We start from the raw sequence: 15318 nt of genomic DNA, 5'->3' as shown, positions 1-15318 counted from the left end.
GGGACCCGGCCGAGGAGGCTAGATTAATAATCGAGCAGTTACGGCAGAGAGAGAAGCCGGGGCGGCGAATGTTCCTTTTGTTCCCCCACAAGTGGCGCCAGGAGTACCAACGGTTAGCCGGGAAAAGGCAGCAGACACGACGGTTGAACCCGGTAAGCAACCATTGCCAATGGCAGGGGAAGGTTCATTACCTTCAAGGCGCGAAAGGGTGGCCCAGCACATCCCAGCGGCCACAAAGGAAATGATATGGGGGGAAAAATATGTGAATACGTTTTCATTGTTGGCTGACCATCGCGAGATGGAATATGCAAAATCCCAGAAAGATCTAGGGCACCCCAGTGTATGGCGGGCCAAGATGGCGGAATTTAGGGTCGATGAGACCGTAGCAAACTGGGTGAAGGCCTTTTCGATATTTACGGCAGTCATGGGTGAACGAAAGCCAGAAGTGATGACCGAGTTGTCTTGTTACCAAAATAGGATTATGGATTTTTATACCATGTATGGGGGGGACGAGTGGAAAGGATATGACATGAAATTCCGAAAAGCGAAAGAGTTTGATGCGAATTTGACCTGGGACTGCCTCGACTCGGTGTCATGGCACAAGCAGCTCTTGCCTGGTGCGGCGGGTATGTCCTCGCCGGGTGGGAGCGGGCCGGGGTCAGTTCGCTAAAAGCCTGCGTTGCCCTTTCGAGCAGGCGCCGGTGGGGAATTTCAGCCCAAGACAGGCGGAAATGACGGCAAGCGGGGGGTTTGTTGGGGCTTCAATAGAGGCAACTTAGTGAAGTTGGGAAGACGAGTGTTATTAGAACACATCCTGTTGGCAGTTAGCTGGTTGGCTAAGAAACTCCCGGGGTGCACGATTGCCTGGTCACACATGATCCCCAGGAAGATTTGGCGGGGGGCCCTCAGTGTCAGCGTTGAACCACTCAGTGAAGAGGGTCAACAATAAAATTGGGAAATTGTTTTGCTCAGCGCAGTTGCATAGCATTCCTCATGGGTGTATTCGGGGTGATCACATGTATCTGAATGATGGGGTTCACCTGTCCAGGGAGGGGAATAATTTACTCATAGGAGACTTCATAGCATGGTTAAGGGGTTTGAGGAAGCATGACCTTTAGGAGGAGTGGGGGGTCCGGATAGTCGGTCAACTATCCGGCCTGTGGCGGTAAGGTCATGATCGGTGAGCAGTAATTTCAAGGTCCCTAGAGGGGGGCGCCACCCAGAATGGATGGGAGCGCCCGGGGGAGGCGGCCATTGGCCCCTCCCACGGGGAGGCGGCACCCACTAAGGATGGGTCACCTAGGGGGAGACGGCCATAGGCCCCTCCCAGGGGGGAGACGGCTAGATGCCCCTCCTACGAATTTCAAGGGGCCGGATATCCGCTCTGGCGGAAGAGAGTGTGGGGATGGGAGTCCACGCTGTCCGTCCCACAGATACCTCACACGGGAACTCGGACGACCTTTAAGATGGCGTCGAGTGAAAGGGGGCCCCCACGACAAGGGAAGTTACAGTTGGCAATGAGGGTAAAGTCCTCTGCGCATGCGCCACTCACACCGTGAGGGCGGGATTTTGGTAGTAGGGATCTGACACCGGTTAAGACCTTGCCGTTGGCCCTTAATGCTAGGATGTACAATTTTAATTTAGAATGTATGCATTTTCAGGATGCTAGACTCGGCTAGGAAACCTTTGTATTAGAGATCTGTTATGGTTAGCCAAAGAACATGTCTTCATCAAAATGTAATGAAAGTAAAATTGTACATAATTCATGAAACGTTTTATTTAATGTTTTAAATTTTGTTTCATATTTTAATAAATACGGCCGGGGGGGAAACTCCCCCCCGCCTTCCAAAAGTTCAAACCTGTGTCTGTCTTCACCCATGGGGAATTGGTGTAGGGAGGGGGTGGCGGGCATCCCGGCCATATGGAAAGGGGCGACCACTCGGTCCCTCCGAACGTATGGATGGGTGCCCCGATCCCCCGCGGGAAACCATTTTGGGCAGGAGGCGTGGCTCGGCTGGTATGCCTAAAGTGGCGTAGCCGGGGCGCGCCCTTTCCCGCCCAGGAGGGGTTGTCCTAGACACCCGCACGGAAGACCGCGCCCAGTGGGCGTACCTGAGGAGGGTCCCCGCCCTCCCGCAGACGGATAAATAGAGCGGGAATTCGAAGAAGCATCCTCTTGTTCCTGTGCTCTGAAGGCTGCACCACTCATCGCTCGTGAGCCCTCGACGGAACAAGCAGCAATTTTGACCCACCCACCAGCCCCTATTGCAATGTTTGTTTGAATAAAGTTGTGGATGTTATCTGATCGTATTAAAGAGATACAGTCACGTCTTCAGTAATTATATATGCCTTGGATTAAAAGACGGGTATAGGCCTTCTTTCCTTTGTAAAAAAGTAAGGGAGTGTTTCATATAATGATGTTGTCTTCTGCTTTAGGACATTTTTTCCCTTTATAGAATGGTAAAGTTGATGACTCGTCAATGCTATGTCAGAATTTTTCTTCCCTTAGTAGGTAAAACAACTGTCGTATTTATTTTTTGGTCGGGCGGTAAGGTCATGATCAGTGAGCAGTAATTTCAAGGTCCCTAGAGGGGGGCGCCACCCAGAATGGATGGGAGCGCCCGGGGGGAGGCGGCCATTGGCCCCTTCCACGGGGAGGCGGCACCCACTAAGGATGGGTCGCCTAGGGGGAGACGGCCATAGGCCCCTCCCAGGGGGGAGACGGCTAGATGCCCCTCCTACGAATTTCCCGGGGGCCGGATATCCGCTCTGGCGGAAGAGAGTGTGGGGATGGGGGGGGGGAGTCCACGCTGTCCTTCCTACAGATACCTCACACGGGAACTCGGACGACCTTTAAGATGGCGTCGAGTGAAAGGGGGCCCCCACAGCAAGGGAAGTTACAGTTGGCAATGAGGGTAAAGTCCTCTGCGCATGCGCCACTCACACCGTGAGGGCGGGATTTTGGTAGTAGGGATCCGACACCGGTTAAGACCTTGCCGTTGGCCCTTAATGCTAGGATGTACAATTTTAATTTAGAATGTATGCATTTTCAGGATGCTGGACTCGGCTAGGAAACCTTTGTATTAGAGATCTGTTAAGGTTAGCCAAAGAACATGTCTTCATCAAAATGTAATGAAAGTAAAATTGTACATAATTCATGAAACGTTTTATTTAATGTTTTAAATTTTGTTTCATATTTTAATAAATACGGCCGGGGGGGTAAGCCCCCCCCCCCGCCTTCCAAAAGTTCAAACCTGTGTCTGTCTTCGCCCATGGGGAATTGGTGTTGGGAGGGGGTGGCGGGCTTCCCGGCCATACACTCCTGTGTGTACTTTGCCTGGAGTCCCTTTACCCCTGCCTGCTGCAGCCATGGAGACACTTTGGGTGAAAGTCTAGCGAGAGACGGGCCACGGAGTCGAACGGGCACACGGACAGTGGGAGGGGGGGGCGGGAACGGGCACACGGACAGTGGGAGGGGGGTGGGAACGGGCACAGGGACAGCAGGGTGGGGGCGGGTTAACAGGCACACGGACAGCAGGAGGGAGGGCGGGAACGGGCACACGGACAGCGGGAGGGGGGATTTCAGTCTGGTATGCTTAGGTTAATGTCGGCTTTTACAAGGAATTGTTACAAACACAGAAAAGCACACTCTCCCTCTGCTTTGAAAATCTGAAACCCACCCCCATCACCCTAATCCTACTTACCAAGCTACGCCCCTGACAGTTATTCCAAAACACTCCTGCGTGTACTTTGCCTGAAGTCCCTTCACCCCTGCCTGCTGCAGCCATGGGGACACTTTGGGTGAAAGTCTAGCGAGAGACGGGCCACGGAGTCGAAAGGGCACACTGACAGCGGGAGGGGGCGGGAACGGGCACACAGACAGCGGGAGGGGAGCGGGTTAACGGGCACACGGACAGCGGGAGGGGGGCGGGAACTGGATAAAAAAAAAGTAGTACAAAATGCTGCTTACCTGCTACCAAATCAGGGAAAGTAAAATCGCGCAGCCCACCCCTGCAAAGCACACGTTGGAAATGACCAAAACATGCAGAGACAAAAAACCAAAAAACAACTGCCCACCACCGCATGACGCACGAAAAGAGGCGGAGAGCGAAAAAATCACCGGAACGCCCACGAATCTGCTCCCACAATGACTGACGCATCTCACTTCCAATGGCTAGCCTCCATTTATGGAGCTAGCCCATGGAAGAGACAGGCGGGACAAAGCCCCGTACTGCAAAACAAAAGATTTCGCCTGCGCGAACACTGCTGCACAGTGGACGCCAGGCGAAACCTAAAAAAGGGATCGGAGTCCCACCACTCAAATGGCATGGCTGCGAGCAGCGAGGAGAGAGGGCAAAAGAGGAAGGACAACACGGGTTATATACACCATGGCAGCTCCTGATTGGACATGGACTTATTTGTTTGTGAACTTCATTGTTTCCCTAATGTTATGGGAAATTACTTTTTTTCTGGTTGTTGTTGACAGTTAACATGGCTGCTGTGCAAATAAATAATGAAGAGCATAATCCTCACTCACAGGTCCTGACATAGAAATGAAATTTATTTTGAGTTAACATCACACCACTACCATGCTATTATGAGTTTAATTCCACGGAATAGGGAATTGTCATGTAGAACTAGATTTAACTCGTTGGGTTTAATGCCTACATTTACCACCTTGTTTGAGAAGATAGTAAATATATGTGGGGGCTGTGTTGGGGGTGAGGATGGAGGGAGGGGAGTTTGGGGAATACGGGTGAGCAAGAAGAGATAAGAACTGGCAGGATAGAGCACTAAATGGTCCTTCCTGCCAAAAACGAAAATAAGGGGAGTCAGAGACGAGGCTAGTGTTCCAACACCCAGAAAAGCTGAGTGCAGGAACACTGTCCCACTAATCAGGAGGAGTGGAATTCCATACAGTAATTCAGCTCCGCCTGACTCATAACTAGGACCTTTATGCGAGATCAAAAGCCTTATAGTGGAAATATTCATTAAATAGTAAAACGAGGTAAAAAGGAAAATGCATCTGCAAACCACCATGTGGTCAATCCCATTGTGAGGACCAATTACTTACTGCGCCATATTGTTCTGACATGCCACAGTTGAGATTTTAGTATGCTTTTTCGCTGCCAGAGTGTGGTATTCCTCATAAGCATGGTTCTTTGCTAATCACAGCTGTGTCTTGAGCAGGCACAGCTGTGGGGTGGGGGGTCACTATGATAGCACATGCTGTGGGTCTCCAGGGTGACAGAATGTGATGACTTGAATGTACCTATCGGTTGGAAGGCACTATTTCAATTGTTTCTTCGACATCTCAATGGTCAGCCCTGTTTCACTTTGGAATTTATGATTCCACTCTTCTTCAATTTAAAAAGAAAATGGGGGAAATAGAATTCCTGCTTTTTTCAAATTCATTTAACTGTTGAATTTCAGATTACAATAAGCCTGTTCCACATTTTTGTTGACAGACCCCTCCTGTTTTAACCTTTATGTATAAATTGTACAGTAAAGAAAGAAGGCCGTAATTAATTAGCAGTTTAATTGGAGCGCATTTGCCAATGAAGCTTGTTTAACATTCATGTGGCATGGTTTAATGTTGGAACGTGAACCAAGCATGTCAGTTGCCTCGCACTTAATCAAAAGTTGAGTCGGAGTGCACTTGCTAATTGAACTTGGGCAGAGAGTGTCAGTTGTGCTACAAAGCAAGAAGGCAGTTTTATTTGGAGCTGAGCATAACTGCTAATGGTTACAACTTGATGTCGTCTTTCACTGAGCGAGCTTGTGCTGACAAGCACAGCTTGATGTCAATTCCTTGTTTGATTTTAGTGTCTATGCTCGTGGGCTCAGTTTGAAGCCGGAGGGTCAATGCTGACGAGCGCAGCTTACTGTCAATTTTATGAGCACAACTGCTAATGGAAACAGTTTGAGGTCGTCAGTCACTGAGACGAGCGTGCCTTGGTGTCTATTCCATGTTGGGAAACAGCCATTACATTGCATGCGTTACAATGCATGCGATTACAACGCAGTAGTTACAACGACCTGGTTGTTACATCGCAGTACATTACAACACAAGTCGTTACATCGACTTGCTGTAGGGAGTGCGCTAACTTAAGGAATAGTTAACACCTTCCCTACTGTTGTGCACACTGGAGTTGTAATGGTAAGTTATACTATTCCTAAGTCCAGCATGCTCACTGCAGCAAGTCGATGTAGCGACTTGCGTTGTAATGTACTGCAATCAGTGTTCTATTTAACCATCTCAGGTTTTTACATTTACATCTCATTGTTCCTCTTAAGGTACAGTGTTGTGTGATTAGCACCACTCGCCACTGTTTGTGATTTGGTGTTAATTTCATTTGCTGACAGTCATGCAAAACACCACAGCACCTCCATTCTTTCTTTCCATTCCTGGTACAACTCCCATTAAGTGGAAGAAATGGAGAAAAGTTTTTGAGAGATATGCGAAGGTTTGTTGTGCAATGTGAAGAGTTGAGCGTAAAACAGCACTGTTGATGCACTGCCTGAGGTCGGAAGGTCAGGATGTCTTTGATCACCTACCTATGCCACCTCGAGCTCACATTGAAGGCTTAGATGAGTATGAATTGTGCATCCTCAAGCTTGACAAACATTATCTCCCAAAGGTAAGCACTATTTTGGAGCATTACCATTTTGCAAGAAGGCACCAAGGTGAAGGAGAATCCATTGAGAGTTATGTTACTGACCTTCACAGACTTGCATCATCTAGTAATTTTGGTGCCTTGGTGGATGAGCGCATTCATGATCAGTTTATGGTTGGTTGCATTATTGAAAAGGTATGTGATGAATTACGGTTGAAAGATTACCCTTCTTTAGATTAAGTCTTAGCCAGTGCCAAGGAGGTGGAGCATTCCATGGAATGTGTTGGGCTTATTTATTAAGAAAGTAAATGAGAAAGAGGTTGCTAATGTTCATGTTATCAAAGAAAAGAGTAAAGAGGGTGTAAGGAAGAAAGAAGACGATAGCTTCAGGAGTGTCGCTTATGTGAGAAGATGCTACAGATGCGACAGAGTTGGACATTTGGCTAATAACAATAATTGCCCAGCTCTTAAGGCGGTCTGCACCAAGTGTAGAAAGAAAGGATATTTGCTTGCAAAGCTAAAATTGTGAAACCTAAAGTAAACGAAGTGTCTGTGGAAATTGATTCTATGCAAGAAGAGGGTCATACTGATTTTGTGTGGTCAAATAATTTTACAGGTCCATGAGGATGCTTTGGTTAAAAACTCACCTGTGGATACCATTAGTGTTCATGGTGAGACCACTAATTTTCTTTTTGATTCTGGGGCAAAAATAAATATTGTTTCCAACAGTTTTTATCAAAATTCTCTCCATGGCAAAGTTAAACTAAATGAAACTGATATTAAATCGTTTGCCTATGGAGGAGAGCCCATCAAATTGCATGGCTTCTTTGAGGGTGTTATTGAGCATAAAGAAAGGTTAACTTCTGGAAAGAATTATGTGTCTCAGAAAGGTGACAGTGTCATAAGATGGTCAAATCACAGGGATTTGGGAGTCATCTTGGACCCAAGTGATCCTGTTCCTATTTGTTTAAAAGACAGAGACTTGGTATGTCCTGTTGGTGTGTTGGATGATTCAGATTAGGTTGTGTGGATGAAAAAAGAGTTCCCACAAGTTTTCAAAGAGGAATTGGGATATCTGGTGGATTACAAACACGAGAACGGTTGGTAGCCCATGCACAACACGTATATTGCAAGGTGAGAAATGTGCCCATTGCTGTTCGTGATGAGATGTGTGTTGAGATTGAAAAACTTAAGGAAGGTGGCATCATAGAGGAGGTTGAGGGCACCAAGAGGCTTGCGGCTGTAGTAGCCGCCAGGAAGGCGCATGGTAGCCTACGCCTGTGTATGGATTTAAGACACCTCAACAAGTGTGTTATTGTTGATAGATATTCTGTGCCCAACATAACAGAACTTTTTCTTTTGCTGGGTGGTGCTACAGTTTTTAGCACCATTGATATCACCTCGGGGTAACTTCAAATCAAATTGAAAGAGTCGTCAAGAGATTTGACAGCTTTTGTGACTCCCTTTGGTATCTTTAGATTTGGCAGGCTTCCGTTTGGCCTGGCTTCAGCTGCTTCTATTTCTCAAAGGGTGATGGAAAGAGTTTTAAAAGGCATTTTTGGTGTCTGTGTATACCAGGAGGACATCTTGGTCTTTGGTAAAGGTGTGGCTGATCATGAGAGATGTTTAAGAGAGTCGTTGGGTAGATATCCCCATAAAACAGGAAAAATTAAAGTTTGGCACGAGGATGGTTGACTACTTGGGGCATACCATATCTGGTGATGGAGTATTTCCCAAAGCAGAGTTGTTTGATACCATTTCTAGAATGGTTTCGCCAATATAGCGTGAGGAATTATTGACATTTCTAGGCATGGTGGAGTTTTATGGGAAGTTTATCAAAAGTTTTGCTGACATGAGTGTCAATATGAGGCGCCGTCTGAGGAAAGGTGTTGCTTTTTTTGATTTTATAACTTTGTTTACCATTTAGTATATCAAAGAGACATAGTCATGGGTGTTAACTGTCATTGCAATTGCGATAGATGACGTGAAGTATCAAGCGTCATAGCAATAATCAACATGAGTAGTGACTATTAATGCAAAAATACTAGCAAGGCATAAAAGAAATACAGTCCCAAAGGCCTATCCCTCCAAATCGAGAGCAATCTCCCCCCTCCCCCCTCCAACAGCAGGACCATGTGCTAGCCTGTTCCCAGTCGCCTAGAATAAAGTAACATGTTCAAAAAGACAATAAAACTTCGGGGTATCATTAAGCAAAGGAAATCCATCAGTCGGAAAGGGTAAAGCTATTTACCCAACCCCTGTAGGGACAATGCCCCATTCCAGTTGGGAGTCAGTGGCCAGTCTAGCTTTTTCCACATAGGACCTATATGGACACCAGATGTCCTTGGGGCGGGAAGAGCCAGGCAGTGTACTGGAATATATTTCACTGTTGATGTTGCAATAGGCCAGACTGTTCTGCCATTCTTTTAAAGTGGGAGTTGAACGACGGCCCCAATGAATAGCTATTTCCCTGTAGGCTAGCAGCAGGCTAAGCGATGCAAACCTCCTGATTTTATTAGGAAAATTAACCACATACCCCAGTAGTGCCACTTCAGGTGGGGGAACAAGGGACAGCTCAGTCATATCGCCCAGTGTACTATTCACCCCCTCCCAGTATGACTGTATTTTTGGGCAGGTCCAAGTGAGGTGTTAAGAATCAGCATGATGGGCGTTGCATTTATGGCAAACATAGGATCTGGAAGGGTCTAGTCTGTGGGTCTTGGCGGGGGTGATGTATATCCTGCATAGGAACTTAAAGTGTAGTAGTTTATGCCTGCTGTTGAGTGACACTTCCTTTGTTACCTCACAGCATTTAGCCCACTGGTGGTCAGTGATGGGGCGGCCTAAAGCTTCCTCCCAAAGTTTGTGGATCTTGTCGTCATTGATTGGGAACATTGCAGAGCATGTTTTGTATAATTTAGATATGAGATGAACCCCACTCTGGTTTTCAATGATGAGCGAGAGCGGAGTGAATGAGTCTGGTTCAATAGGGAAACCAGGTAGAGTGGCACAAAGCGCCAAACAAATCCGCCCTAGAACAAAGCTGTCCATAAATTTGGCGTTGTGGAAGCGGACATCCTTTGTTGCCGAGAAAATGTGACCATTGGGGTATAAATCACCCAGTTTAGAAATGTCGAATTTGGCCAAAGTGCGCTGCACCAGCTTTTCACCAGTGATTGGCAAACAGTGAGCATTGGGGACAGGAAGAGCAGAGGAATACAGTAGGAAATGTATTGCTTTTACTTGGGATGGGGCGTGTTAGGAGGAATTTATTAATGTCAAAACAAAAGTTTCTGAGTGCTGCCCCTAAAATAAAAACATTTGATCAAAGAAGCAATCTTTTGTCACGACTGATGCCAGCCTCAAAGGTCTTGGTGCCGTTTTGCAACAGAAGGGAGAAAACAGTATTAATACCATTATGTTTATCACCCGTGGTTTGAAAGATGCAGAAACACTGTACTTTGTGATTCAGAGGGAGGCCTTGGCTGTACATTGGGCTGTCAAGACCCTTATAAAGTTCCTGTGGGGTTCAAATTTTGTGGTACGATCGGATCATAAACCTCTTGTTGAGGTTTTTGCAAAGAAGGGTTTGGACCAGGTTTCCAGTAGGATAACCAAGTGGGTAATTGTGTTTCAAGAGTACAAATTTCACCTGAAATACCTTCCAGGGGTGAGGAACACAGTTGTGGATACCCTCTCTAGGTTGTTCTCTGTTGAGGATGTTTTGTCTGATGATTATGAGTGTCCTGATGAAGTGGCTAACTTTGTTTGCCTGGTTGATTGCAAAATCATTTCTGAGGTTATGTGGTGCATTGCGATTTACTCAAATAGATGTCTCAAGGAAGTGGTGCATTTGTTGAAGTGTGGTTGGAATGCCAAGAAAACCAGTATCTCTGGATGTAAGTCCTTTTGGAAGGTTAAGGATGAGTTGAGTGTCAATAAGGGTCTGCTTTTCAGGGGGACTACATTGATTACTCCAGAGAAACTGAGGGAAAAGATAGGCGAACTTGCTCATGGTTCTCATGGGAATGTCTAAATGTAAGGAAAGGTTTTGTTGTTCCTACTGGGGCCTGGGATGGATAAGAGGATTGGGAGACTGATCAGTGAAGGTTCTTTGTGTGCACTCAGTGACAAGACCAAACAAACTGGGGTTCAACCCATGGAAATTAGGAAATGACCAGATGGTCCATGGTGTGACATTGCATTAAACATCCTGGGACCTGTTCATGGTGAAGGTGTGCAGAGATTTGTCATTGTGGTTATCAACATGTTCTCCAGGTTGCCAGAAGTTTGTATTTCTAATTCCACTGAGATCAAAGATGTTATCAAATTCTTGGATATTCATTTTGGTCGGGAAGGGTTCCCTTGCACTATTCTCGCTGACAATAGTGTGCAGTTAGTCATGAGGAGATGAATGAGTTTCTGTCTGATAGATCGATTAACTGCAAGAAGTGTTCACTCTATCATCCAGAGACAAATGGGATGGTGAAGAGGATAAACAGGGTTCCTAAGGAAACTATTGAGTTAGCTAAATTGAATTCTCTTAAATGGAAAGAGGATTTGTTCAAGCTGGTTGAAATGTATAGGTTCACTCCTCATTACACTACTGGGGAAACGCCTTTCCAGCTCTTTAGAGGTAGGTTAGCAAAAACGTTGTAGAACCTCCCTGGGTCAATCAATTTGAAGAAGAAGTTGGCAAAACATGTCATAATTACAATTGGCTCATGAAAGCAGTGAAGAAGGTTATGCAGAGGAAGAAATATTTTGAAGATAAACATTCAGTGAAGAAACTCAATGTACAGGTTGAGGATTTGGTCACAATCAAACGACCAGGATTGGGTGGTGTTACGAAATATTCCAAACCAATTCTTGTTGTCAAGACCTTTAACAATGCTGTACGTATGCAAGATCACCACATTTGGAATATGAATAGACTTTTTGTACATAAACATGCTGGTGGTAATGTCAAAGACTCATCTGAGTCAGAGGGTGTTGTTGTCACCATGAAGTCTGGCAGATTGGTTAAAAAAAGATTAGCATTTGGAAGATTTTGTTTGATTTACTTGGTGGGTGGTTTCTTCATAAAGGTGTTTGGCTCATTCTTTTCCATAAGCACTATTCTCTTCATTGTTATTCTGTTATTTTTTGTTTTGTTGGTTATCAGAGGAGGAAGGTGTGTGGTACTCCCCATAAGCACAGCTGTGTCTTGAGCAGACACAGCCTGGGAGGGGGGGAGGGGGGGGGGGTAACTATGATGTCACATGCTGTGGGTCTCCAGGGTGAGAACATGTGATGAATTGAATATACCTGTCAGTTGGAAGGAGTCCTGCTAATGGATGGCTGGGATCTTCTGTGAATAAAGAAACATGAATCTTCAACTGCTCTCCTGACTCTTTGTACCCAATTGCTCATTGGCAAGAGGATAACTTGAATTGCCACAAAGAGTTACTTAAATAATTGCTAGGCATAGTCAGCAACTTTTGTTCTACACAGGCTTTTCATAAAATTGTTTAAGCTCTAAATACCCATCAGGAGAACAAGTTACAAGTTGAAGACAAAGTTCCTGTTTATTTTCGCATGGCACTCCAGCTTTGGTAACCTGAAAAACAAAAGAAAAGAGAAAACCTTTCTAGAATTGCTGCTATTATGAACAATTAAATACAGTCCATGGGTCCATAAACCCAATGGATAGAACTCAAAAATGTGATACATAAGCATGCCTTTTGTTAGTCAAAACCAGGGCATTAAATAAAGCATGCACTGTAGGTTAACATCCAGATTTCCTTCTCGTCCGTTTTGGTGGTTTTAATACATTTGTACATAAACCAGAGCTGTTTTAAGGCATGGGCAACGTGGGCAATTACCCAGGGCCCCACCTTCCAAGGGGTACCATAGAAAATTGATGTAGACTTTCAAAAGACACACAGCAGTGTGCATAAAAAAAGAGATTCACTTATAAACTGACAGCTGGGAATGCCTCCTTCACAGAAGGGAAGTATTCATGCCTAGTCTGACTGACCGTAACTTTCTCTCAGGTACTTTACGTATTTTTCCTAACTATCTTTGATTAATTTTAGAATCATTGCATAAGTACAACAGCATACAACAAAGAATAGTACATCCTCTTTCTGTTGCCATTCTCACGTATATAGTCTGGGTTCCCATTTCACTCATCAGCGTATGTGTCCCTCCTTCATCACATAATGTCGTACAGTTCCTACTTTCTCAGTAAGATTGTGCGTTTAGGCAACATAAGCTTCTAAACCATGTGGAACTGAGTCCACTCATACCATCAGAATATGTTGGCTTAATTCTTGGCTAGTTCACAGTGCGCCATCCAAACCCCTAACTTGATAGGGCACTGGATGGTGTCTACTACCTTAGAACATGACAACCATAATTCCCCGAAGGAAATCATGGAAACACATCTTACCCTTTCATTATTAACTCAGGCATGACCAAAAGGGAGATACAAGAAGTACATACATTGGCATTTCAAATATTTATTGAAGCAATTGGACTCTTGTATAAAATACATATGCTGCAATGATTATAGAAGGAAACACAATAGTATAACCAGCCTTACAAGAATGATGAAGAATGTAAACAAATGAACCATTGTGTTATTACATTGAATATATTAATACATATAATTGTACTCCGACCTAGTGTTTCCTATCTTAATAAGCATAGGGTGTACGGGTCTGCCAGAATAACTTAGAGTGCTCTATCTCCCTATTTACCTGAGGGAGAGTGTCATCTGGTAGCCAGTCTTGTAACAGGCTGCCGTTCTTCTCATGATCGTGTTAGAATTCAGCTGGGATAGATTTCACGCTTGGGTCAACCAACAACAATCTATCGAGCTGCTCCTCTGCCGAAACAACAGCTTAGTGCAGTTTATATAATAAACTTGACTCATTCTGCGCCTAAACCCTGGTCCTGTTGTCATTGTTGATTCTATCTACCCAGAGCTGCTACCGAACGAACAACAAACAACGACATTTTGTGCAGTGTACTAAGTTGTTGGACAGAATGTTCAACGGCCTCATAATGTGCCTACAAAGAAATGTAACTGACAGAGATTCGGCAGAAGGTTTGGATTTGTACAGTGTAGGGCGCTCGAACAGTGCAGTACTGGTATCTGGTGATGGACAGAATGGAGATATGTTGGACGGTGATACCAGTAAAGAGGAAAACCTTGAAACCTCTCAAAGGCGGTCGGGCATAGGATGCCAGAACACCATATGAAACATATAGCAAGTATTGGGCACACAAAAGATAGAAATGACCTATAAGTAAGCTAGTTTTCTGAGACAAAAAACAAAGGGCACCGGTTGTATAGTGAAAACAAAATGTTAAACTTTATACATAAGTCTTCTTTTCTTTACAAACGCCAGCCGACACATGTTTCGTCAACAGGATAATGCCTGTGACTCATCAGGGCTGCGAGCGGCGCGTGTTCTTATCGGGGTTAAGGTGAAAGTGTAAATAATCACGAGGGCGATGGGCAGCATCTCCTGAAAACTCGAACCCCACTACGGTCCGGAGCATACAGCTTCTCCACAGGAGACCAGGCAACAGTCGTACCAGATTGTTCCCATGCAAGCCATCCGTCTTTGACCCTTGCTGCCCATCGCCCTCGTGATTATTACACTTTCTCTGGTGACTCCGCCTTCAGTAGCCAGTCATCCAGGTAGGAGAAAACTAGGATCCCTGACCTCCTGAGATGGGCAGCCACCACCGCCATCATTTTGGTGAAGACTTGAGGTGCAGTAGAAGATCACACTAAAGGACCGCATACTGGTAATGTTGTGAACCAACCGTAAAGCGGAGATACTTTCTGAGCGACTACAGGATTGGGATGTGAAAATACACATCCTACAAGTCGAAACCATCCAGTCCTCTTGTTGCAGCGCCTGAAGAAGCTGCACTAGGCTGAGCATCTTGAACCTCTCCTGCTTGAGAAACAGATTCAAGATTCAGAGATCCAGGATAGGTTGAAACCTGTCATCCTTCTTGGGAATCAGGAAATACCTGAAGTAGCCTCTCTGACCCCTTCCCTGCTTCGGAACCACATCTATTGCATCTTTTTGTAACAGGACAAGAACCTCCTTCTGAAGAAAAAGTAAGTGATCCTCTGTGCAAAACCCTTGGCAAGGAGGGTAAAGAGGGAATTTCCTGAAGGGAAGGTTGTGCCCGTTTTCTACCAGATCTAAAACCCAAAGGTCTGAAGTGACCAATTTCCAATCCTGTAGAAAATGGGTAAGCCCACAGGACCTGCATGATCCAGGATGTCGGATCAAGGGCTGCTTTCCTGCATTACCAGGAGGGGTAGGGGAGGTAGAGGAGGAGGAGGAGGAGGAAGAAGGCTGATGACCCGCTCCACGAAGGCGACTTCTGCCTTTACCCCTGTAGGACTTGTACAAGGGGTTTTGTTGCTGTTGCTGCTGCATTGGTTGATGGAAACCACGAAAGGAAGACTTTCCAATGCCACTGTATCTTTTATCAACTGTGGTTTTTGCATTTGTCACCCCGAGTGGGATGGGTATGCTCAGACGTGAGTCCCATGCTCCATGCTCTCCACACCACTGGATTCAAGCAAGCCGGGCTGAAGACGGCTAGAATGCCAGAAACCGGTCCTCGGAAGCTTGTTTCCGGTCCAGGGAAGGCATGGCTTGGCAGTTCGGGCTGGACTGTTCCC

The 15318-nt window shown here is 45.6% G+C and overlaps 1 protein-coding gene across 1 annotated transcript in view; it reads right to left on the bottom strand.

Moving 5' to 3' along the window:
* DNAI3 (dynein axonemal intermediate chain 3) overlaps positions 1-15318 on the bottom strand; it is a 1122635-nt gene that overhangs the window by 593062 nt on the left and 514255 nt on the right. The window contains exon 14 of the mRNA XM_086954055.1: positions 12143-12216. Within this exon, the coding sequence (XP_086810181.1) occupies positions 12143-12216 (74 nt within the window). The remainder of the gene's footprint in view (positions 1-12142; positions 12217-15318) is intronic.

The sequence above is a fragment of the Lissotriton vulgaris genome, chromosome 1_1 (assembly GCF_964263255.1).
Source record: "Lissotriton vulgaris chromosome 1_1, aLisVul1.2, whole genome shotgun sequence".
Taxonomy (NCBI): Eukaryota; Metazoa; Chordata; class Amphibia; order Caudata; family Salamandridae; genus Lissotriton; species Lissotriton vulgaris.
This window is presented reverse-complemented; position numbering and strand designations above follow the sequence as displayed.